General features: G+C 36.6%; 1 protein-coding gene across 1 annotated transcript in view; it reads left to right on the top strand.

Annotated features, from left to right (window-relative positions):
* prorp (protein only RNase P catalytic subunit) overlaps positions 1-26,801 on the top strand; it is a 35,537-nt gene extending 8,736 nt beyond the window's left edge. Inside the window, exons 5-8 of the mRNA XM_049464059.1 lie at positions 17,995-18,102; positions 25,191-25,339; positions 25,613-25,808; positions 26,550-26,801. Of these exons, the coding sequence (XP_049320016.1) occupies positions 17,995-18,102; positions 25,191-25,339; positions 25,613-25,808; positions 26,550-26,681 (585 nt within the window). The 3' untranslated portion in view covers positions 26,682-26,801. The remainder of the gene's footprint in view (positions 1-17,994; positions 18,103-25,190; positions 25,340-25,612; positions 25,809-26,549) is intronic.
* Positions 26,802-26,963: the final 162 nt, after the last annotated feature.

The raw sequence follows: 26,963 nt of genomic DNA, 5'->3' as shown, positions 1-26,963 counted from the left end.
TTTAAATTATTATATTTAAATTTAACAGTAGATGAATGAACTAGTGAATGAACTACTAGTGCAAAATAGTGTCGAACTGTAAAAATAGTGTTATAGGCATCAGCAAGTCAAAGAGTGTGTCCATAGTTGAGGGTGTGTCCATGGTGTGGCCAGAGTTGCCGGAATGAAATAAAAAAGTGTATTATTACTGTATTATCTGCAATTAATGTGATAAACTGAGTGCTGCTGCAGTGCGAGGTCTCAGCTGCAGGTTCAGGTTCATGTTTAGGTTTTACAGAATTAGCTCGGTGATGTAGTCGCGTGTCCCGACGCTTAAAACTGAGCGTGCTCCTGATTTAGCCGATGTTTCAGGACATAGAGTCTATAGATGTAAATAGCCGGGGCTCTGCAGAGAGGCTGCACTCTGCCGCATTTAGACCCGAGGCAGGGGCTTTCCAGCACAGCCGTTTAGAGAACGCGTCAGAACACCGCCCAGCTGCAGCTCAGCATGCTGCGCTGCTGCAGCACAGAGACAGCAGTGCAGCTAACTGTGTTTACTGTGGGGCCTAAACATTTTAAAGTGAAACCCTTAGAATTTTCGGTAACACTTTTTCTAAAAATGTCATCTTTATAAGACTCTATAAACATACTCATAACACATTATAATGCATTCATAAGGCATTATAAGCATGGCTATACATGTTTATAAAAATGTATAACTCATTATAAAAGAACTAAAGTTAACAGAAAGCTAGCTAATATTAGCGGTGAGCTAGCTAACATAGTAACGTTAGCAGCGAGTTATATAATACATAATGCATATAAGTTATATAGTGCATTCATAAGGCATTATAAACATGGCTATACATATTTATAAAAATGTATAACTCATTATAAGGGAACTAAAGTTAACGGAAAGCTAGCTAATATTAGCGTTGAGCTAGCTAACATAGTAACATTAGCAGCGAGTTATATATTATACAATGCATATAAGTTATATAGTGCATTCAAAAGGCATTATAAACATGGGTATACATATTTATAAAAAATTATAACTCATTATAAGAGAACTAAAGTTAACAGAAAGCTAGCTAATATTAGCGTTGAGCTAGCTAACATAATAACATTAGCAGCAAGTTATGTAGCTACAATACTCATTACTGGGGAGGGAAATAAGGTTAGCGGAGAGCTAGCTAACATAATAACATTAGCGGTGAGTTAGCTAGGTTAGCGGGGTGTGAACTAAGGTTAGCGGAGAGCTAGCTAACATAGTAATGCTAACTACGACTTAACTACGCTATAAAGGAGAGAACTAAGGTTAGTGGCAAGCTAGTTAACATTAGCGACAAGCTAGCTAACATAGTAAAGTTAGCAGCGAGTTATATAATATATAATGCATATAAGTTATATAATGCATTCATAAGGCATTATAAACATGGCTATACATATTTATAAAAATGTATAACTCATTATAAGAGAACTAAAGTTAACGGAAAGCTAGCTAAAATTAGCGGTGAGCTAGCTAACATAATAACATTAGCAGCAAGTTATATAATATATAATGCATTTAAGTTATATAGTGCATTCATAAGGCATTATAAACATGGGTATACATATTTATAAAAATGTGTAACTCATTATGAGAGAACTAAGGTTAACGGAAAGCTAGCTAATATTAGCGGTGAGCTAGCTAACATAGAAACGTTAGCAGCAAGTTATATAATACATAATGCATATAAGTTATATAGTGCATTCATAAGGCATTATAAACATGGCTATACATATTTATAAAAATGTGTAACTCATTATGAGAGAACTAAGGTTAACGGAAAGCTAGCTAATATTAGCGGTGAGCTAGCTAACATAATAACATTAGCAGCAAGTTATATAATATATAATGCATTTAAGTTATATAGTGCATTCATAAGGCATTATAAACATGGCTATACATATTTATAAAAATGTGTAACTCATTATGAGAGAACTAATGTTAACGGAAAGCTAGCTAATATTAGCGTTTAGCTAGCTCACATAGTAATGTTAGCAGCGAGTTATATAATATATAATGCATATAAGTTATATATTGCGTTCATAAGGCATTATAAACATGGCTATACATATTTATAAAAAAATTATAACTCATTATAAGAGAACTAAAGTTAACAGAAAGCTAGCTAATATTAGCGTTGAGCTAGCTAACATAATAACATTAGCAGCAAGTTATGTAGCTACAATACTCATTACTGGGGAGGGAAATAAGGTTAGCGGAGAGCTAGCTAACATAATAACATTAGCGGTGAGTTAGCAAGGTTAGCGGGGTGTGAACTAAGGTTAGCAGAGAGCTAGCTAACATAGTAATGCTAACTGCGACTTAACTACATTATAAAGGAGAGAACTAAGGTTAGTGGCAAGCTAGTTAACATTAGCGATGAGCTAGCTAACATAGTAATGTTAGCAGCGAGTTATATAATATATAATGCATATAAGTTATATATTGCATTCATAAGGCATTATAAACCTGGCTATACATATTTATAAAAATGTATAACTTCTTATAAGATAACTAAAGTTAACGGAAAGCTAGCTAATATTAGCGGTGAGCTAACTAACATAATAACATTAGCAGCAAGTTATGTAGCTACAATACTCATTACTGGGGAGGGAAATAAGGTTAGCAGAGAGCTAGCTAACATACTAGCATTAGCAGCATTATCTAGCTACATTACTGGGGAGCGAACTAAGATTAGCGGAGAGCTAGCTAACATAGTAACATTAGCGGTGAGTTAGCTAGGTTAGCGGGGTGTGAACTAAGGTTAGCGGAGAGCTAGCTAACATAGTAATGCTAACTACGACTTAACTACGCTATAAAGGAGAGAACTAAGGTTAGTGGCAAGCTAGTTAACATTAGCGACGAGCTAGCTAACATAATAACGTTAGCAGCGAGTTATATAATATATAATGCATATAAGTTATATAATGCATTCATAAGGCATTATAAACATGGCTATACATATTTATAAAAATGTATAACTCATTATAAGAGAACTAAAGTTAACGGAAAGCTAGCTAATATTAGCGGTGACCTAGCTAACATACTAACATTAGCAGCAAGTTATGGAGCTATATTACTCATTACTGGGGAGGGAAATAAGGTTAGCGGAGAGCTATCTAACATACTAGCATTAGCAGCATTATCTAGCTACATTACTGGGTAGCGAACTAAGATTAGCGGAGAGCTAGCTAACATAGTAATGCTAACTGCGACTTAACTACGTTATAAAGGAGAGAACTAAGGTTAGTGGCAAGCTAGTTAACATTAGCGACGAGCTAGCTAACATAGTAATGTTAGCAGCGAGTTATATAAAATATAATGCATATAAGTTATATAATGCATTCATAAGGCATTATAAACATGGCTATACAAATTTATAAAAATGTATAACTCATTATAGCCATGTTTATTATGCATCATGAACTGTGATGTTTATAATGCATTAATAGCTGTGATTATAGCATGTTATACATCAATAGCAAGAGACTAAAAAAGCTTCCAACTTATAAACACCCCCTCAATAATCCTATAAATATATTTTACCCCCTCATAAATTATTCTTGTCTTGAATATAATATTATTTATAGTCAATTATAATGTATTATAACAGGTCTTTGTGCGCTCTAAGTAAAGTGCCTGACTTTCATTGTAGGACTAGATTATTAATGATATAGATATACTGTGTATATACTGCTTATAATGTATTATGATCACAGGCCATAATTCCTAATAATATCATGGCTATAATGGGTTATGCATTTTTATAAATATTTATAGCCATGTTATAATGCCTTATGAATGCATTATAATATGTTATGAATGTGGTTATAGCATCTAATAAAGATGACATTCATAGAAAGTGTTACCGAATTTTCTATATTTCTGCATAAATGTGACTTAAATCCCCAGCACCAAACAATCCATCCATAAAAGAGTTTGGTGTCAGGAATGATATGCTTCTATAAGCTGTTTGGATGGCTTCTCCCTTATTGTGACATCACAATAATGAAACGTGCATAGAACCACTCTGGCTCCACCCCTTACCAGTCAACCCCCATCAGAGCCCCACCCACTAGATGGTTTAGAGCCTCAGACAGTACACAGCAGGATTAGCCAGCAGACTTTGTCTGAGGGAGGGATCTGTACCTACGTTCCATGGCAGATGAGGGAGATGTAGGGAGATATAAGAACTTATAATAATAAGTTTTGTGATTGTGTTTTGCGTAAATATGGGGTGTGGTCAGTAACAGCTTATTTGCATAAAAGTGACAGAGCCCTTAAACAGCTCATTCTGAAAGGGACTTAAACTGGTAAGATTATAAAGCTGGTGAGATTTTTATCTTTATGTTAAAGTGATTTTGACTTTGTGATTGTGTTTTGACCTATTCTAGTTTGTGTAAAAAGAGGTTTAATAATATAATAATGCTTAGTTTTTTGAAGATAATGCAGTTATAAATAATCCTGAATATCTGATTTTCGGTGCAGTGTGTGACTCCTCCCTCTCTGTGATTATATATAGTAATTGCTCGGTGGCGTTTGGGCCGTTTGCAGTTATAGAGCCGAGAGCACAAAGGGGGGGTTTCACATTTCAGCTTCTAAAGCCTCTCTCACATGAGTGACCATGGAAAGTCCCGTCACCCGGCGGACTCTACACCCGCCACTGCAGCAGCACTGCGCGAACTGAAACCAGCCCAGAGCACTAAAAACACCTCCCCAACACACACCCCCAACACAACACCGCTCACACACTCTCTAAATGACTGAAGGACTACAGCATTTATCTGCAGAAAATGAGAAACAGGAAAAATAATGGAAAAACATGCACTGCTGCTTTCTCACATCTCAAATAATGCAAATAAAACAAGTTCATATTCATTTAGAAACAACAATGATAAAGTTTTAAGAGCTGATTTTTAATCACAGCTTTCATGCATGATATCTTGGCATGCTCTCCTCCACCAGTCTTACACACTGCTTTTGGGTGACCTTATGCTGCTCCTGCCTGGTTTAAAGGGTTTTAAGCAGTTCAGCTTTGTTCACTTTTTTGTTTGATGGCTTGTGAACATTCATCATATGCTTGAGTAAAATGATATTTTATTGATATTTCTTCCAAATTCCAAATAAAAAAATCATAATTTAGAGCATTTATTTACAGAAAATGAGAAATTGTCAAAGTAATGAAAAACATGCAGTGCTGCCTTCTTAAATCTCAAATAATGCAATAAAAAGTTCATATTCATTTAGAAACAACAATACTAAAGTTTTAGGACTTTAGAAATCTATTTTTGGTGGAATGAACCTAATTTTTCATCACAGCTTTCGTGCATGATGTCTTGGCATGTTCTCCTCCACCAGTCTTACACACTGCTATTGGCTGACCTTATGCTGCTCCTGGCTCAAATTTTATTTAAGCAGTTTAGCTTCATTCACTTTTTTGTTTGATGGCTTGTGACCATCCATCTTATGTTTGAGTAAAATGATTATTGTCATTTTATTTATCTCTATAAACTACTGACAATATTTCTTCCAAATTTCACTTTTTTTTTTTTTTTTTAATTTTAGAAAATGTACCTTGTGAATCAGACACAGGCAAACAGTCAGTGATGGGGTAATTCAGGTTACACTGGTTTACTGTCTTTCCTGTCTGATTATTCACAGTGGGATTTCTTGGGATTTTCTTGCTGAACTGGTTTCCTGTTAGAGTTTGTAAACACAGTTCAGGGAAGGCCGGCCGGTCTGGTTTAACCGGGGGAAGAGGAAACAGCTCGTTCTGTTTTTGGCGAGGGCGCATTTTTACTGCGGTACAGTAAAGTACAGATAAACACTTGCAGAACCAGCTGATCACAGGATCCGCATACCATGTTTTATTACATATATCTATTGTATACTGTACATGTTTACTTCAGTCAAGGAGAAAAGCTTCTGCTTTTCATGCAAAGAATACTTTACCAACTGTGAAGCATGGGGGTGGATGTATCAGAGTTTGGGGTTATGCTGCAGCCAGTGCCACTATATATTGCTACAGTAAATGGCAACAGCTTAGAAACTCCTTAGCAACAGCTAACTGCCACCTAGCAATGACAACTTAACCAACAAACTACCAAAGTCACCACCTAGCAACAAAAGAGTGGTGCCAATAGGATCACAAGATCACTGGTTCGAATCCCGGTCATGCAGCTTGCCATCAGCTGCCGGAGCCCAGAGAGAGCACAGTTGGCTCTCTCTTGCTCTCTCTGGGTGGGTACAGTACAGTAGATGGCGCTATTTCCCCCTCATCACTCCTAGGGTGATATGGATCAGCACAAGGCTGCGTCTGTGAGCTGATGTATCAGAACCAAGTCGCTGCCCTTTCCTCCGAGCGTTAGCGCTGTGATGCTACTCGGCAATGCTACATCATCAGCAGCAGTTCAAAAAGAGGCGGAGTCTGACTTCACATGTATCAGAGGAGGCGTGTGCTGGTCTTCAAACTCCCCTGGTGTTGGAGCATCACTAATGATGAGTAGCAGCCTTTTGGGTGTGAGAATATGCCAGATAATTTGGAAGGAAAAAATGGGAAAAATGTAAATAAATAAAAAAACTAAGCAACAGCCTGGGAACACCTTAAGAACTTCTCAACAGTGCCTCTGCAACCTATTCATAACCACTTGTAGCAACCACTTAGCAACACCTTAGCAACCATGAGCTAGAGTTTAGCAACACCTTAGCAACTACAAGCTTGAATATAGCAACACCTTAGCAACTATGAGCTAGAGTATAGCAACACCATAGCATCTGTAGCTTAACTATAAGCTACAGTATAGCAACACCTTAGCAACCATGAGCTGGAGTATAGTAACACCATAGCAACTATGAGCTAGAGTACAACAACACCTTAGCAACTATGAGCTAGAGTATAGCAACAGCTTAGCAACTATTGGCTAGAGTACAGCAACACCTTAGCAACCACGAGCTAGAGTGTAGCAACACCTTAGCAATTATGAGCTAGAGTATAGCAACACCATAGCAACTATGAGCTACAGTAAAGCAACACCACTGCAACTATGAGCTACAATATAGCAACACCTTAGCAACCATGAGCTAGAGTGTAGCAACACCATAGCAACTATGAGCTAGAGTATAGCAACACCCTAGCAACCATGAGCTAGAGTGTAGCAACACCATAGCAACTATGAGCTAGAGTATAGCAACACCATAGCAACCATGAGCTAGAGTATAGCAACACCATAGCAACTATGAGCTGTATAGCAACACCTTAGCAACCATGAGCTAGAGTATAGCAACAGCTTAGTAACTATTGGCTAGAGTATAGCAACACCTTAGCAACCAGTGGGAGCCAATTTATCTCTAAAAACAATATCAGAAAATGCGCTTTTCTATGTTTTAAATTAAATGTTGAATTTATTAATCAGAACAGGCGTCTGAAATGTGAAGTATTTATTGTTTGTTTAACACAGACTGGCTTCAGATTAAACGCAGAGTTAAACTCTGCTCATATTTGCTTTGTAGAGTCACACACACACACACACAGCGACTGGTATTTACGTTGTAATGGTGCGTCAGGCTGAGTCATGCTGTGCTGGAGAGGAACACATGATCAGCTGAGTAAACGCCTGTGGTTCATATAGTTACATAAAATTCACGTGAAATTTCTGGAAATTCAGAGCTCAGAGGAGATCAGACAGATATCTCATATGATTCACTGTATATAGCATACTGTGTATAATAATAAAATATATTCATATTGACTATTTATAAATATGTATACCAATATACAGTACCAACCAAAAATTAGTTGTTTCCTTATTTTAAGATGTTCTAGCTTATATTATAGATTTATACTAAACTTATCCAAACTATGAAGAAAAACATATGGTATTATTTATTAAACAAAAATATTAAAACAGAATATGTTTTATATTTTACATTCTTCGAAAAGCAGCTACTCTTGTTTAGATGATGAGTTTTGAAGATCTCTGCTGGATTTTCTCAGTCAGTTTTATGAGGTAGAGTCTCCTGGAATTCAGGCTTTCAGTTAACAGCTGTGCTGAACTCATCAAGAGTTAATTACTTGAATTTCTTGTCTCTTAATAAAGTGTTTGAGAGCATCAGTTAAAGTAAAGTAGTGAAGAGGTAGAGTTACAGGTATGCAGTGAATAGTGAATATTTCAGTAATGTTCTAATATTAAAAAATACTTTAAAAAATGATGATGGAACTGGCACTCATCAGGACTGCCCAGGAAAGGATAGAAGAGCGAGAGTTTCATCAACAAGAGCTGCCACAAATTAACAGCTCCCCAGATAAGAGTATCTAAATACTTCTTCACAGAGTATTTTGTATTTTGGTTTGTTTAACACTGTTTTTAAGTTACTACATGATTCATTATGTGTTCCTCTATAATCTGATAGATCGCTTTACTATTCATTTACAACATAGGAAAAAATAAAAAGCCATGTCTAAACCATGTCTCTTTCATTTTTGTTGATTGCTGTCAGAGACTGTAAAAAAGATGGACGCCGTGTCGCGGTTCTCATTCATTCAATGAAAATGAAGCCAAAATCTTCTCGCCTACTCATTTAAATAATCCCGCCCCTGAGGGCTGCCTCCACAGAGCTCACACAGTCATTGGTCCCACCCCGGCTAGGTGTAACCCAGCCCTTTTACAATAACCACACCTTTTTGAATAGAGCTGAATAATGTTTTAAAAAAAAATTGACAATATAAGCAGAGGTTACACTAAAGCTGCTGCATTTAAATAATGGAGGTAGAATTACAGTATATTAGAAAAAAACCTGATTGAAAGTTGTTCTGTTTTATCATTGAAACCTATGGGGATGGGTGGGGTTACACAGCTTTCTGCAACCGAACAGCAGGGGGCGCCCGACCTGTGGTGGCTTCACTTTTGAGAGACGATGCTCTGTCCAGCTATACGCAGTCTATGGTTGCTATAATGTTGCTATGTGGTTACAGTGGTGTTCTAGGTGGCTGCTATGGTGTTCTATGCTGTTTTTGATAGCAGCTCAGTTTTTCCATATTCTATATTTTTTGTAGTCAGAATTTCATGATGTACAGACGAATAGAAATGTTCTAAATTATTTTTTTTCCATTGACTTCTGTTAGAAGGTTTTGTTACTGATTGAAGTTCAGTACTGAATGTACTGAACGCTGTGTTTTAGATTGTGCTGATTGTAGGGTGGGCTGTAATTCAGTGGGTTTTTGTTCTGTCCTGTTTTGCTTAATAGCTCTATTGAAGGTGTTCTGTACTTCTGTACCAGGACACACCCACTGCACACACACACACACACACACACACACACACACACACACACACACACACACACGTGACCTCCTGACTCCGGCGGGGAATCCCCAGCCTTTCTGTTCCCATTGAGCTTTAACCTCGACATGACAACAAATCCTGCAGACCATCTGCAGCTACAGAACACACACACACACACACACACACACACACAGTGTGTGGCTATTGTGTTGTGAGAGGATAAAGGCTGTGTGTGTGTCTCTTTTATGTTGTTGATGTTGTTCACTCTTTCAGCTGTGTGGGTTAATGAACTGCAGTAACACTCAGCAGCTCTGAAGCAACATTAAAAACCCCCAAAACATCGTTAATCTGCCCAAACCTGTAGCTAACCACTAAAAATGATGAGTTTCTTTGATTTTACCAAATTAAAAACCTCTGGAATATAATCAAGAGGAAGATGGATGATCACAAACCATCAAACCACCAAACTGAACTGCTTGAATTTTTGCACCAGGATTAAAGCAGCATAAAGTTATCCAAAAGCAGTGTGTAAGACTGGTGGAGGAGGAGAACATGATGCCAAGATGCATGAAAAAAAACTGTGATTAAAAAACAGGTTTATTCCACCAAATATTGATTATTTCTGAACTCTTAAAACTTTATGAATATGAACTTGTTTTCTTTGCATTATTTGAGGTCTGAAAGTTCTGCATCTTTTTTGTTATTTCAGACATTTCTCATTTTCTGTAAATAAATGCTCTAAATGAGAATATTTTTATTTGTAATTTGGGAGAAATGTTGTCTGTAGTTTATAGAATAAAACAACAATGTTCATTTTACTCAAACATAAACCTATATATAGCAAAATCAGAGGAACTGATTTAGAAACTGAAGAGCTTTTTTTTTTCTTTGTCAATTTTTATTTTATTGTCCATTTGATATCTGGCTGATATTACACGCTTATCATTTAGGATTTCTGTTCAAGCAGTACATCAAAGGGTTTAAGAAATTGTAATTGTAATTGTTATATATCATTTAAAAAAAATATATATATATATATATATATAGAATAAAAATCACAAAACTGGCACTTTCCTGAACTTAATTTTAAAATCAGTGTTTTTCTTGAATACAGATAATACAGTTCATGTCCTTATAACCTTTTATTTTGTTACAGTTTCTAGTTTTCTGTCTTAATACTAACATGCAGAATTTGTGTTTATTCCTGTTACTGATCTTATCTGAAATTATTGAGTGTATTAAATGTGGTAAAGAGATTAAACAGGCAGCTTATTCAGGTGTCCTGTAGGAGAATCTCCAAATCCATTAAAGTTTTTAGAATGTAAATAACTATAATAATTTAACTGCAGAGAAAAAGCAAAAGTGGTTAAAGTGAAGGTTATGGTTATTCCTATATGTGTAATAATGTGTTTATTCAGAGTAAATGTTGATAATTGTATTATTGCACAGCTTTGTAGGAAATTTAAACACTAAATTATGCTTCAATATTAAAGACTGCATGTGCAATTTTAGCAATTAGCATTTTAGCTTAAGTACACAACAAAAAATCACCAAACCTGACCTGTCTGGTCCATTTTTGGGGTTAAGAAAAGGGGAAAATGGGGAAATATTGTATTTTCTGGTGAACTTTCACTCTAAAACTGATAATTAGTCACTTTATCCCCTCAGACCAGAGAGGAAATCCCCCACAATCCCCTTCCCCTCCCCCCGTCTCTCACCCGGACACACACACACACACACAGTGCATGTAAAAACTTATTGTATATGTATATGCATGCACTGTTAGCAAAGAGTGTTTCTTTGATGTTTCAGTGCATGAAAACCATGTTAAAGAGCTATATGCAGCAGGTTCTCCAAAATAGAGATAACATTTCTATATTCATATTAATATTGCACCTATATTTTGTTTGTTCTTTGTTTATTTAAGCTGGTAATTCATTCACTAAGACTTAATGCTTAATTGCTTAATTTCCGCAGAGGATGTATAAAATCATAAAACCATAAAAGCTGTAAAAGATGTAAAAGTTTTATAGTCTTGGGCAAACATTTGTTCAAGCAGTTTGATATATATTTATTAATATATCCTATTTTGAGTTTGAATAAGTTAATAAGTTCACATATTAGACACAATTTCTATTTAATTTTCTATTTTTATAGATAGTGGTTGGCGTATCCCTTTTTTTTTAAATCTAGTCTATTTTTTACATTTTTCAGCCGTTTTTCTGCTAATGAATCTGATTTCTTTATACAGCTCTGGAAAAAATGTCTCTGATTTAGCTATTTATAGGTTTATGTTTGAGTAAAATGAACATTGTTGTTTTATTCTATAAACTACAGACAACATTTCTCCCAAATTACAAATAAAAATATTCTCATTTAGAGCATTTATTTACAGAAAATGAGAAATGACTGAAATAACAAAAAAGATGCAGAGCTTTCAGACCTCAAATAATGCAAAGAAAACAAGTTCATATTCATAAAGTTGTAAGAGTTCAGAAATAATCAATATTTGGTGGAATAACCCTGGGTGGTTTTTAATCACAGTTTTTTTTCATGCATCTTGGCATCATGTTCTCCTCCTCCACCAGTCTTACACACTGCTTTTGGATAACTTTATGCTGCTTTACTCCTGGTGCAAAAATTCAAGCAGTTCAGTTTGGTGGTTTGATGGTTTGTGATCATCCATCTTCCTCTTGATTATATTCCAGAGGTTTTTAATTTGGTAAAATCAAAGAAACTCATCATTTTTAAGTGCTCTCTTGCTTTTTTTCCAGAGCTGTATATTGTGTAATTTTGTAGTTTTTTTTAAAGCCTTAGTGTTTGATATAATATTTACTCCTAAGAAAAAGTTGCATTCTTTCAACTAGAAGTAAGTAAAGAAAAAAATAGAATAACAAAAGAAAACACCATGTTAGCATTGTTTTAAACACTTTAGACAACCCCCACTTTAAGTGTCTACACACACACACACACACACACACAATCAGACGCATTCCTGCAGTGCTGGTAATTGGAGGCAGATTGGCGGGTGCGCTGCGGTGGATCGAGGTTGGGGGAAGGGGTTGGTTGGGAATTTTCGAGGGAACGCTTTTGGCCACGTCTTCCTCACAAACAAAACCGAAAGTGCGTTCTTCAGCACCTCTACAGTCCAAGAATGCTTGTGGTTTTTGATAAACAAAACATCGTGTTCCTTCCATCGTTTTCCCCCTGCACGTGCTCAGACTGCACGAACGTCGCGTGCCACCGCAACTCCCCAGCTACACACGACTAACACCACATAAACCACCCTCACAGCACAGGAACACTGAGACACACATCACATCTACACATTTAGCACACACTGTGCTACAGATAAGGCAAACCTATCTCTCATTTTTAAAGATTAGCACACCTCCTCCGCCTCCTCCGAAACATATCTAGTCAGACTCCGACTTTTTTTAACTCATTGCCGAGTAGCATCACAGCGCTAACACTCGGAGGAAAGCGCAGCACCTCGGTTCTGATACATCAGCTCACAGACGCAGCCTTGTGCTGATCCACATCACCCTAGGAGTGAGCACCCAGAGAGAGCAAGACCAACTGTGCTCTCTCAGGGCTCCAGCAGCTGATGACGAGTTGGATGACAGGGATTCAAACCAGTGATCTCCTAATCATAGTGGCACCTTTTTAGACCGCTTGGCCTCTCTGAGCCATTTCCTTCCGTTATTGATAGATGGATAGATATTTAACTTGTCAGCACACAGCAGCAACCTTCCCAAACCAACCAATCCTTAACTCACAAAGTGTTCATCATTAACCCTTTGAACTCTAGTCTGTTTTGGTGTGTTTTTCTCCGTTTTTGTTTTCAGTTCCTCTTTCAGGTCTTATAACACAGTAATTATATCAGACAGACACATGCCCTGATCTCTTTTACTCCAGAAGACATACGGCTGCTCAAAAATATCATCATTTAAAATGGAAAAGGAAGCAGAATTGTTATATTTTCCTGCAACTGATCATGTTTTGCTCAATTTTTTTACTTTTTTTTTTTACTTATTTTTGAATGTATAGACTTTAAATATATTCACACCTAAAATATATTTTCAAAAACATTTAGACTAGAGTGTTTATGAGTTTTAAGAAAGCATAAGAATATTGATGATTTGAGTTCATTACATGGTTTATTAATTATTACTTTGATAAAATACATGGAGAAACAGCATCAGGCGGAGTTATTTATAAATATTTATTTATTATTTATTTCTTGATCATTAATAATCACACCTCTAGGATACATGTAGATACTAAAAACCTGACACTCAGAGCAGCCTATACCTTTCAGTATTTTAATCAGGACACACAAAGAAAACTAGAAACTATAAAAATGTAAACTTGTTTTTTTAGTCTAAATAAATAAAAATAATTTAGTGCAAAATAACTACTTTAGTAAAAATGTGCAAGTAAAATAAAAACTATATAAAGTAGTGCGCACACCATACCTAGCTTTAGTTTGAGTAAAGCAGGTAGTTTCACACTGTTTTTTCTGTGAACACTTTTGAGTCTTTATTTACTGATATTATTTGGTTTGAAACATCATATAAATATGTTTGAAGCACTAAAGGTAAATAATATTGGTTGGGGAAGGAGATTTTTCACTTTTTTAGGTGTTTTCTCTCAATGGGTTTCTTGTAGATTTAGCTTTACTGCACTGGGATGTGATCACTATTTTTAGAAAGAGTAAGGGTTAAAATCATTAAAATGGGCCAGTAGGGATTCAAATTTTGAATTAAATAATAATAATTGAATTAAATAAAACATAGCCAATCAGTGAGCCCTAATCATTGCAGAGCATGCTGCAGGATAATGCGCTGGTGCTATGCAGCGCTGCAACAATGCGCCCGAGGACAGACAGACAGACAGGTGGAGGTGGGGCCGGTTGGCTCAGGGCCAGCTGGAATTTCCGAGCTCCTCCCTGGACGCATTCCAGCGTTTTATCCAAACACAAACAGAGCGGGAGGAGCCGGGCAGCGCCGGGCTGAACGGGTTCTGATGTTCTGCCGCTGGTTCTCTGCGCACATCCTCATTACTGAAGAGAAAGACAGCCTGTCTGCAGCCTCGCCGAATCAGCCGGCCGCTCCACGCAGAGCGTGCAGGAGCTAAATGTAGAATACCAGGAAATAAAAGCTCATTGTTCTGCTGCACAAAGCCGGGAATGTCCCTGAGACTGTACCGGACCGGTTCAGATCATCTACCTGCTCAGCATGAACACCTTCACTGACCGACCGACTGACAGACTTTTAGGCCACGTTCACATTAGTGTTGCCAACTCCTCAGTAAGGAAAGTAGCTATTGGCTAAAGTCCTAAAAGTCACTAGGAGTCGCTAAATGATGTTAATGCCTAAGTTGCATAAAACATGTTTTTGAAGCTGTAAAAAGGAATAATGTTGTGTGAGAGAAAAAAAAGTGACTAAAAAAACACCCTAAATATGTTAGAAATGTTACAAATAAACTCTTTTTAAATAGGCAGTCACTTCTCAAAATAACTTTTTTTTAACGCAAATTACACAAATGAGTTTTTTGCCGTGTTGTTAAATGTTATTATAAGAGCAGCAGTTAGTCGGAACTGTTATTATACTTCTTTTTAGGGTTTTTGGGGTTTTTTTGTAGCTTTTTAATTTAATTTAAAACATTTTTTTAAGTTTTCTTATTTTTTTCGTTTCAAACCTATTACAGACAAATTGTTTAATCATGAGCTATAGATAGCTATGTTTAGCTTTTTGCAAAGTTAAATACAGTGATTTTTTTTTCGTGTCACGCTGAAGAAGCATTTATATTTACATCCCGCTCTGTAAATACGATGGCGGCTTTGGGCGTGTGCAGTTGATTTGCAGTGTGAACATGAAGTGGTGTGGTGCTAAGTTGGCAACACCGGTTCACATTACCAGGCTAAAGTAACTTAAATCTATTTTTTTTTTGCTCAATGTGGTTCAGATCTGTTTTTATTTTTTTTTGTTTCTTTTTTCAAATCCGATTTGAGTCACTTTCATATGTGGTCCTAAATAAGATACGTATCTGACCCACGGACATGCGACATGAATGTGAACGGTCAAATCCGTTTGGAATTCAAGCGTCTTTTTGCTCTTTTATGCATTAGCATTAGCGCTACGTGCTTCTCTCTCGTACCCACACTGTATCTCTTGGTGCAGCTCTGCAGCTATAGCTTTAGCTATAAAAACAGCAAAAGCAAACCGCCTGTCCTTTTTTCACCTACTCGACCCGAGCATGAACTTCAGAGCAGCTGTTCAAAGTGGCATACCAATTAATTAATAATAGATACTAAAAAACTCATTGTGGATATCAACAATGCTAAATATTTCATAGTGGATACCAAATAATAATAATAGATACTGAATAACTCATAGTGGATACCAAATAATAATGGATACTGAATAACTCATAGTGGATATCAAATAATTAAAAGTAGTAACTGAATAACTCATAAGGGATATCAAATAACTAATAATAGATACTGAATAACTCATAGTGGATACCAATTAATATTGCATACTGAATAACTCATAGATGATACTGGATGTTTTAAAGTATGCACTGTTGTAACAGCAGGTATTACTGTATGTGCTTAAGGCATGTCCAGGTCTAATAATGTAAAGTAGAGAAACTGGTCTGATTTGCATCTTCCAGCTGACTGTCCAATCAGATTGTGAGTAAGAGGTGTAGAATAGTCTGCTGAATCTGAATAGTGAGGAATGCAGGAACAGGGCTGTAAGTGTTCATATCTCTGTAAACACTACAGAACCTCTCAGACCAGTTTAAATGATCGATAAAATTATTGAAAACTACTCATGTGCAAAGTTGATAGGCAGTTGCTATCATATTGAGGTGGTTGCTAAGGTATTAACTGTAGTTGCAAAAGTGTTGCAACAGTAAGTGGTTGATATGTAGTTGCTGTAATATGAGAGGTGGTTGCTAAGGTATTAAAGATGGTTGCTAAAGTGTTGCAACAGTAAGTGGTTGATATGTAGTTGCTGTCATATGAGAGGTGGTTGCTAAGGTATTAAAGATGGTTGCTAAAGTGTTGGTACAGAAAGTGGTTGATATATAGTTGCTGTCATATGAGAGGTGGTTGCTAAGGTATTAAAGGTGGTTGCTAAAGTGTTGCAACAGTAAGTGGTTGATATGTAGTTGCTGTCATATGAGAGGTGGTTGCTAAGTTATTAAAGGTGGTTGCTAATATGTTGCTATAGTAAGTGGTTGATATGTAGTTGCTATCATATGAGAGGTGGTTGCTAAGTTATTAAAGATGGTTGCTAAAGTGTTAAAACAGTAAGTGGTTGATATGTAGTTGGTATTAAATGTGGTTGCTAAAGTGTTGGTACAGAAAGTGGTTGATATGTAGTTGCTGTCATATGAGAGGTGGTTGCTAAGGTATTAAAGGTGGTTGCTAAAATGTTGCTACAGTAAGTGGTTGATATGTAGTTGTTGTCATTGCTATGTGGTTGCTAAGGTATTAAAGGTGGTTACTAAAGTGTTGCTACAGTAAGTGGTTGATAAGTAGTTGCTATCATATGAGAGGTGGTTGCTAAGGTATTAAAGGTGGTTGCTAAAGTGTTGCAACAGTAAGTGGTTGATATGTAGTTGGTATCATATGAGAGGTGGTTGCTAAGGTATTAAAGGTGGTTGCTAATATGTTGCTATAGTAAGTGGTTGATATATAGTTGCTGTCATATGAGAGGAGGTTGCTAAGGTATTAAAGGTGGTTGCTAAAGTGTTGCTATAGTAAGTGGTTGATAAGTAGTTGCTATCATATGAGAGGTGGTTGCTAAGGTATTAAAGGTGGTTGCTAAAGTGTTGCAACAGTAAGTGGTTGAAATATAGTTGCTATCATATGAGAGGTGGTTGCTAAGGTATTAAAGATGGTTGGTAAAGTGTTAAAACAGTAAGTGGTTGATATGTATTTGGTATCATATGAGAGGAGGTAGCTAAGGTATTAAATGTGGTTGCTAAAGTGTTGCTATAGTAAGTGGTTGATATGTAGTTGCTGTCATATGAGAGGTGGTTGCTAAGGTATTAACTGTAGTTGCAAAAGTGTTGCTGCAGTTAGTGGTTGATATTTAGTTGCTATCATATGAGAGGTGGTTGCTAAGGTATTAAATGTAGTTGTTATAGAAAGTGGTTGATATGTAGTTGCTATCATATAAGATGTGGTTGCTAAGGTATTAACTGTAGTTGCAAAAGTGTTGCTGAAGTAAGTGGTTGATATGTAGTTGCTTTCATATGAGAGGAGGTTGCTAAGGTATTAAATGTAGTTGTTATAGAAAGTGGTTGATATGTAGTTGCTATCATATAAGATGTGGTTGCTAAGGTATTAACTGTAGTTGCAAAAGTGTTGCTGAAGTAAGTGGTTGATATGTAGTTGCTATCATATGAGAGGTGGTTGCTAAGGTATTATAGGTGGTTGCTAAAATGTTGCTTCAGTAAGTGGTTATGAGTTGCTATCATATGAGGTGGTTGGTAAGGTGTTGCAAATGTTAGCTAAGGCAATTTGTTTGCTGTAGTTTATGATGCAATTCAATATTTTTTTGTTCAGCTGATGTACAAATCACATTAAAGACAACATTTTTAAGTTTTAAGTACTGTTTTCTCAAAAATAATGACTCTAATTCTGCTGTGTTTTTAATTTTCTAGGAGCTGCAGAGCTTTAAGAACTTTGTGAAGAAAAGTCCTGCGTTTGACGTCATCGTGGACGGACTGAACGTGGCCAATATCTCAGTACATGGTCCAAAATCTCAGAATGTAAGTACAACATATTTTTAAAAGTAGGACGAGTGGGTGGTTTGAATTCTAGAACATACTGCTTCTCCATCAGCAGCCGGAGTCCGAGAGAGAGTACAGTAAGTCATGCTGCTTCTCCATCAGTAGCTGGAGTCTGAGAGAGAGAGTGAGAGAGAGAGAGAGAGAGAGAGAGTAATGCTGCTTCTCCATCAGCAGCCGGAGTCTGAGAAAGAGAGAGAGAGAGAGAGAGAGAGAGAGTACAGTAGATCATGCTGCTTCTCCATCAGCAGCCGGAGTCTGAGAGAGAGAGAATACAATAGAGTAGGTCATACTGCTTCTTCATCAGCAGCTGGAGGCCTAAGCTTTTGTTATTAATGGCTTTATTTTTTTTAACTTACATTACTTTTACTTTTATACTTTAAGTAGTTTTGAAACCAGTACTTTTTTTAAACACTTTTACCTAAAGAGTAAAAAGCTTGAGTTGATACTTCAAATTATACAAAAGTATTTTATTAAATCCTAGTATCTATACTCTATTTTACCTAAAGAGTAATGAATGGAGATACTTTACACACCTTTAAATAAATTTGAATATAATCAACCCTTCAAAACTAACTATAGAAATATCTTTAATGTTTGTGATTTGATATTTCTGCTACATTACGCATAATTTTCTTAATATAAATGTATAAAAGAGGCATCGTGAATCAGATCATCAGACTTTGATCAGATCTGGGGTTTGTGGCGAACAAACCACCACTTTTTCCACTAAACTCTAAACTTTAAACGTGTTAAGACCACCACCAGCTCTAAAACCCCCAATTACTCACAGCAGTAACACAGGGGAAAAGCCTAATGCCCAATCAGACCACCTAACGACCCGCCTCCCCCCGCCAGTCAGCAGTCTCCGCCCCCACAGCCTTTAAAAGAGCGTGGCACCTCCCACCAGCCGTGAACTGATTTGCATCTAATTTTGATCCAGTGTGATAACTCCCATCTGATATTTATAGCTGTGTGATTCCCCGTCTCCCACTAACCACAGCATCACCCAGATATATAAATATAATCTATATATAACCATATTCATCACCTCAGCACTAAAATCACTGAGATCTGCTTCCTAACAGCCTCCACTTTCAAAACCAGTGCTAAACAGTGTTTTTATATATACAGCTCTGGAAAAAAATAAAGAGACCAATATATTCATATTAATATTGGACCTATATTTTGTTTAGTTTTTTTTTTGTTTATTTAAGCTGGGAATTCTTACTACTAGTGTTTCTTCTTCATTTCCACAAATCTCAATAAAACAGTAAAACTATAAAAGCTGTAAAAGCTATAAAAGTTTTATAGTCATGGGCAAACATTTGTGCAAGCAGTTTGATATATATATATATATATATATATTATTTTATTTATTTATTTGACAAAATTTCTAATTAATTTTCTATTTTTCTGTTTGATTTTTTGAAGTTTTATAAGGTGTAAGTTTCTCTGATTTTGCTATTTATAGGTTTATATTTGAGTAAAATGAACATTGTTGTTTTATTCTATAAACTACAGACAACATTTCTCCCAAATTCCAAATAAAAATATTCTCATTTAGAGCATTTATTTACAGAAAATGAGAAATGACTGAAATAACAAAAAAGATGCAGAACTTTCAGACCTCAAATAATGCAAAGAAACCAAGTTCATATTCATAAAGTTTTAAGAGTTCAGAAATAATCAATATTTGGTGGAATAACCCTGGTTGTTTTTTAATCACAGTTGTTTTCATGCATCTTGGCATCATGTTCTCCTCCACCAGTCTTACACACTGCTTTTGGATAACTTTATGCTGCTTTACTCCTGGTGTAAAAATTCAAGCAGTTCAGTTTGGTGGTTTGATGGTTTGTGATCATCCATCTTCCTCTTGATTATATTCCAGAGGTTTTCAATTTGGTAAAATTTAATTTGGAAAAGAAACGCTGTATGTATAACCAATATAACCCAAATAAAAAATAGTGTCTACCTGTAATTAATATAACATTAGAAATTATAGACCCAAATAATCATAGAGTCAGTGAGGGTCAGTGAGAGTGTCTACCTGTAATTAACTCTATATAACATTAGAATACTAAACTCAAATAAACATAACTAAAGTCAAATAATAAGAGTGTCTACCTGTAATTAACTCTATATAACATTAGAATACTAAACCCAAATAAACTATAATAAATTCAGTGATCAGTGAGAGTCTCTACCTGTAATTAACTCTATACAACATTAGAATACTAAACTCAAATAAACATAACTAAAGTCAAATAATACGAGTGTCTACCTGTAATGAACTCTATATAGCATAAGAATATTGAGAGAGTGATCATATATAACCTTAAATAACCTTTAGCCGGTGGTCTGGTAGTAAAGTGGGGCAGTGTGGGTTCAGTATTTGCTGTATAAATCAGTGTAGTTTTGGTATGATGTGTTTTTATCACCCGGCTCTTATTTTTTATTTCTTCCGCCCTCATATCAGCAACGTCATCTGATTTTATTAATCAGATCTGTGATTAAATCAGACCACATATCCACACGGGGATTTCACACACATCTACAGATTCTGATATGAGTAAATTATGAGATTGATGCCTTTTGAGGTCGTCTTTATTTACAGAGGAATATATGCCACAGTTACTGCGTGAGTAATTAGAATGGCCTATATTTTTGTTGTAATATTTGCATGAGATACAACTTGAGATAATGTGTTTGATAGGTTTATATACTTAAAAAATTAAATTGTGCCTCTTTTATGGCTCAATAATATGGTCATATGACATTTACAGTCATGACCGAAAGTGTTAGCGCTTCTGAAATCCTTCTAAAGTATTTTTTTCTAGAAAATTATTGAAATTACAAATATTTATGCCCTATTTTTATTATTTTATTTTATATTCTATTGTCCTGTCTTTATTGTTCATTTTACTTTACTTTTATTGTTTTTTTTTCCTTTACCGTTTCTCCTTTTTATTCTAATTTTATTATCTTTGTATGTAAATCACTTTTTAATGTATGAAAGGTGCTTTATTAATAAAGAGTATTATTAATAATATTATTATTAATTATTTTCGGATTGTCTGATCTTTAAGTATTTTTATCTTTATTTAGTTGAGTAGTTGTTTCTTCTCATAACCTGGATTCGAACATTACTGAAATATTCACTATTCACTGTATACCTGTAACTCTACCTCTTCACTACTTTACTTTAACTGATGCTCTCAAACTTTACATTAAGAGACAAGAAATTCAAGTAATTAACTCTTGATGAGTTCAGCACAGCTGTTAACTGAAAGCCTGAATTCCAGGAGACTCTACCTCATAAAACTGACTGAGAAAATCCAGCAGAGATGTTCAAAACTCATCATCTAAACAAGAGGAGACACTTTACAGAATCTAATATATAAAACATATTTATACTCTCACACTCGACACTTTTTTAAAGTTTACTATACAGTTCTATATGTTTTTATGTATTTATAGTTTGGATGAGTTTGTATTAATCTACAACACAGAACATTTTAAAAGAATGAAAAAAGAAAACACTGAATTTAAGTTTTGACTGATCAGATCTATATAGATAGAGGACCTGATCACACTTCATATTTTTCATTTCTCTTATGTAAAGTTGAACTAGAGGCTTATAAATGGTTAAACCTTAACCATTAACATTTAAAAGACCACACACACACACACACACTCAGATCTGCTGACAGGTGTGAGCATTTCTGCTAATTCATCATCAGGAAGTGGACTGTGTTGTGGAAAGCACCGAGATCAGCACTACGTCCTGTTTAACAGGCGACCTTTAACCCTGTGCACATGGTGACGCTGGGCCCGAATAACACACACTTTTCCTTTCCCTTCACTAAGCCCCGCCCCCTCACACTCCTCCCTCTCTCAGTTTCTCTCTGACTGGTCGGGTCTTACCGTAACCGGACCCGGCCGGCCCGGTTCCCTTCTGTACGAACTGTTCTGACTGTACTCTTCACTACAGTACTCAGACTGAGAGTACTGGACTACACTAACGCTCACATGATAATACTCAGTATTATTACACACCTTAAATTCACTTTTATTCAGTATTTTAACTCATCCAAACTATGATAAAACAGTAACACTTTAAAATAAGACTACCTTTATAAAGGGTTTATGAATGGTTTATAAAGGAGTTTATTAATGGTTATTAATTAGGTTGCAAATACTTTAAAACGTTTTAATAAGCAGCTTATACATAACGTAAATAGAAATGACAACAGTGAGCTGAAAATAAGCAAAGTAGTGATTTAGTAGTGATTCCACACTCATTTATACTGCCAAACTGTCAAATCTTTCTAGATATTGACCTTACTTGGTCACACCTCAAAGACCATTAAAAACATTACAATGACGCAATGTACTCTTAATGTCCTGTACATTTGCAGCATTGATAGTTAAACTACTTTACTTGAATTGATTAATTCTCTAATCCATATTATGGCAAGAACTTTTCAACTAAGTAAAGAAAAAATAACTTAATTTTTTAAGACCCGAACTTTTGCATTTTTTATATTTATCTTTGCTATTTGGGCTAATCACACAGGAATAAACCTTAATGCACCAAATTGTGCACTAATAATACCACGCAAGCACATAGTCCCCTCTGATTGGTCAGAGCTGTCAGGTGTGGTAGCAAGAAAGTAAATATAGTAAGGAGATTCTGTGTTCCAGCGCGTATTTCTGTATATCTGTATATCTATAGCAGTGTGAAGCTGCTTTATAACAGAACATTTGCCGTTGTGCTTTTAAACAGTGTTTTTAATGGTGAGCAGTGAATGCTGCACATACCACACTCAGTGTGTAAACAGCATGGAGCAGCAGAGACAGTGTTTGTTCATAGCTGTGGTAATTTGTGTTATCTGGCTAATATATCAGATTAAACTGCACTTTATCAGCAGTTTAGCTCTAATAAAAGGAGTATATTTGATACATTTAATTTGGATCGAGACCGGATCACGTTCTCACCACAAGAGAACCGCACCCGAGTGTGATTACTGTTTTTACACCTGTTCAATCGAACCGCACTAAGTGTACAAACTAACTGGTTCGTTTTAACCGGGACAAATAGTGCTGGTGTGAAAACACCCTAAATTACTACCTGATTCCTTATGTTTTCCTTCATAATCTGATAGATTACTACTTCACTATTCATTTACTATGTAAAAAAAAGGTAATAAAATAAAAATATTTAATTGAGAAGGTGTGTCCAAACATTGGCTGGTACTGTATGCTATATTTATATTTAGCTGGAAATACTATGATGGAAAATGTGTAGAACAACTTGTAAATATGGTAATTTCCCAGATTATGCTAATTTATGACTCCAGGAAAAGCGTGATCAGGACTTCTGTGGAAGTCCCGGCGTTCCGGCCCGTTCCCACACGGCCTGATGGGTATTTTTAGCCTGCAGGTTTAAATTAGAGCCAACAAAGCATTTCCTCCCCCATCCCCACCTTCACTGTAGTAAAGACACCACTTCCTGTTAAACAGGAAACTCCCCCTCGTGCTGTGTGTGAGTGGGCGATGTGTAAGTGGGTTAAAACAAAGCGAGGATGAATAATTTCCCTACAGCTGATACACTGCCGTACCTGTCCCACTCATCCATCCCAACCCGGGGGGGAATTCCTCCCACACAGGCCCCGCCCCCTACCCACCTACCCAGGATTCATTCACTACACACCTGTAGCACTACATATTTACATTAATACAGTGACGTGCAAAAGTATTTATGCCCGTTTACTCTGAAACCCCTAAATAAAATCCAGTGCAATCAATTCACAGCCTTAAGAAGTCTTAACTTACTATTAGTTAATAGAGTTAATCCAGCTGTGTGTAATTTACTCTCAGTATGAATACAGGTGTTCTGTGATATGGCAACGATCCACCCAAACTGACAGATGCAGCAAGGAAAGCACTGATCAGAGAAGCAGCCAATAGGCCCATGGTCACTCTGGAGGAACTGCAGAGACCCACAGCTCAGGTGGATCAGGAGAATAAATCTGTCCACCGGACAACTATAAGTCTGAACTCCACAAATCTGATCTTTATGGAAGAGTGGAAAGATTGAAAGAAAGATGTAAGAAGTGCTGTTTGCAGTTTGTAGAAGTCATGTAGAAACACAGTAAACATGTGGAAGAAGATTCTGTTCTCAGATCAGACCAATTAGAACTTTTTGGCAGAAATTTGTGGTAGAAAAGTAACACTGCTCATCACCCTGAACACACCCTGATCCCCACTGTGAAACATGGTGGTGGCAGCATCATGCTGTGGGGATGAGCTTTTCTTCAGCAGGGACAGATTTAGGAAGCTGGTCAGAGTTGATGGATGGAAGATGGATGGAGATAAACAAATACAGAACCATCCTGGAAGAAGAAAAGCTGTTGGAGGCTGTAAAAGTCTTTAGACCTTCCGGCAAGACGATGACCCTAAACATACAGCCAGAGCTACAGTGTAGCTATGATGATCAGTTAAAGTCCTAAAGACCTAAATCTCATTGATCTTCTGTGGAGAGACATGAAAACTGCTGTTCACAGACCAACACTCTCCATCCAACCTGACTGATCTTCAGCTGATTTATAAAGAAGAATAGAGACAAACACCTAAAAGACCTGCAGCTGTAATTGCAGTTACAATTGGCTCTACTAAGTATTTATATAGAGGGGCTGAATATTTTGCAAGCCACTGTATATTTAGGTAAGAACAGTATGCAATGCTTTGCTAATCACAGACTCATATTATTCACAATAGAACATAGACACAACATAGACAACCTTGTGGAGTAAACACTTTTAACACTCTCTGGATACCCCACTCCAGATCTCTCCTTTCAGCCCAAACAGTGAGAAGCACAGAAACATAGCAGAGCTAACAAACACCACTAACCACACAAAACAGTGCAGAGTGCCTTCGACCACCAGCACAATACTGCAGCAGCCATACAGACAGATAAAGGACTCACAAGTGGATGGTAACATTAGTCTTCTGTGGACTTTTGTGTAATGTGTGTGTGTGTGTGTGTGTGTGTGTGTGTGCAGTTGTTGGCGGTGGTCTCGGAGCTGTGTGATCAGGGTCTGACCGTCCTCGTCCTCGGGAGGAAGCACATGATGCAGCACTCCAAGATGTGGAACAGATACGACATCCTAAAGATCAAACAGATAGCCCACTGCTTCTTCACCGACAACATGTGAGTGGAACACACACGCACGCACACACACACACACACACGTTAAAAAAAAAAGAAGTATGGGGATGAGATCCTAAGGCGTGGGAACGAGATAATTGAGGAGTGGGAACAAGATAATTAAGGTGTGGCTAAGACTTATTAGGGCATGGGAACAATTACATCATAAAATAAATAGCCGTAGCCATTATAGATACCATAGAAACTGTCTAGCAACTCTGTAGCAACCCCCTGTAAACCACCTGATAGTGATCTGTGTCCCTGTCCCGCCCTTAGCTCCAAGGACGACCCCTTCCTGCTCTACGCTGCACTGCACTCTGGGAACAACTGTAAGTTCGTAAGTCGGGATTTGATGAGGGACCACAAGGCGTGTCTTCCCGACAGCGCCACCCGGCGCCTCTTCTTCAAGTGGCAGCGCGGGCACCAGCTGGTGGTGCCGTGGTACGTTCCGGGAAAGAAGGTTCGGTTTCAGGTGGGTACTAGCTCCGGCACAGTGTGTGGCCAACTAGGACACATTTTCACCTTATAGCAACCACCTGGGATACCGCAGCAGCCACCTATAAATCATCTTGAAATTTCCCAGCAAGCATTTAGCACATATTAACACTTTTACCCTAGTTACCATGTAGGAACAGCCTAGCAACACAATTGCAACCACCTAGGATAGCACGGAACTGTCCATAACAATACTTTTGCAACCACCAGGGATACCATAACAACTTCCTAGCAAAAACAATTTACCCCTAGTTACCATGAATCAGCAGCCTTGCAACACCATAGCAACCACCTGGGATACCATGCAACTGTCTAAAAATACCATGGAAACCACCTGGGATACCATAGCAACCACCTAGAATAAACAGTTTCACTCTAGTTAAAACGTTAAAACGTTTCTACATCCAGTCCAGACAGAAACATGGGCCAGGTAAAAATCTCATCCAATTTTATGTTTTCAATTTTATCCAAATGTATTTGCTTGCTGTAAAAAGCTAAAAATTAGTTTTTGAACTAATTAACTTTTTTTCCTTTTAATTCCTAATGGCAGAGATAATTTTTTTAAACAGCCTTCGCTGCAGAGTGATGCAGACACAAAAACATGCTACATTATAGACAATGCATTAATTTAAGAGATGTCCTTTAAGTCTATAGTTAAAATTGTAAAAACAATAGAAAACTTCTTTATTAACTTTATTATTGTTTTTTTTATTTCCAGAGGGAGTTGAGATATGATACTGTAGTGCAGAGCACTCCCACATCCTGGCACCTCCCCTACGACGAAGACGGCGAAGACAGAAGCTCTTATGAAATTCCACAGAAGTGGCTGTGTCTCACTAAACAACACTGACCGACATGTGATGAATAAATTGTGTAAAAAAAAAAATAATAATAAAAATGAATTTTAATATAAAAGGTGATGCTTTGATTCATAAACTTCAAAGTAATGTACAAATAAATCTTACAATTGTGTCTGTCTTTTCTTTGATTTGATATAATTGCAGTTTACAGTATTACTATATGATAGTTATTATATTCACTAATAAGACTTACAACTTTACTGTACACAACACAAGACTAACATTCACCAGGACCAGAAGAAGCTCCGCCCACTTCTCTACTACAATACAGA

This window comes from Astyanax mexicanus, chromosome 14, assembly GCF_023375975.1.
Source record: "Astyanax mexicanus isolate ESR-SI-001 chromosome 14, AstMex3_surface, whole genome shotgun sequence".
NCBI classification, from domain to species: Eukaryota; Metazoa; Chordata; class Actinopteri; order Characiformes; family Acestrorhamphidae; genus Astyanax; species Astyanax mexicanus.
This window is presented reverse-complemented; position numbering and strand designations above follow the sequence as displayed.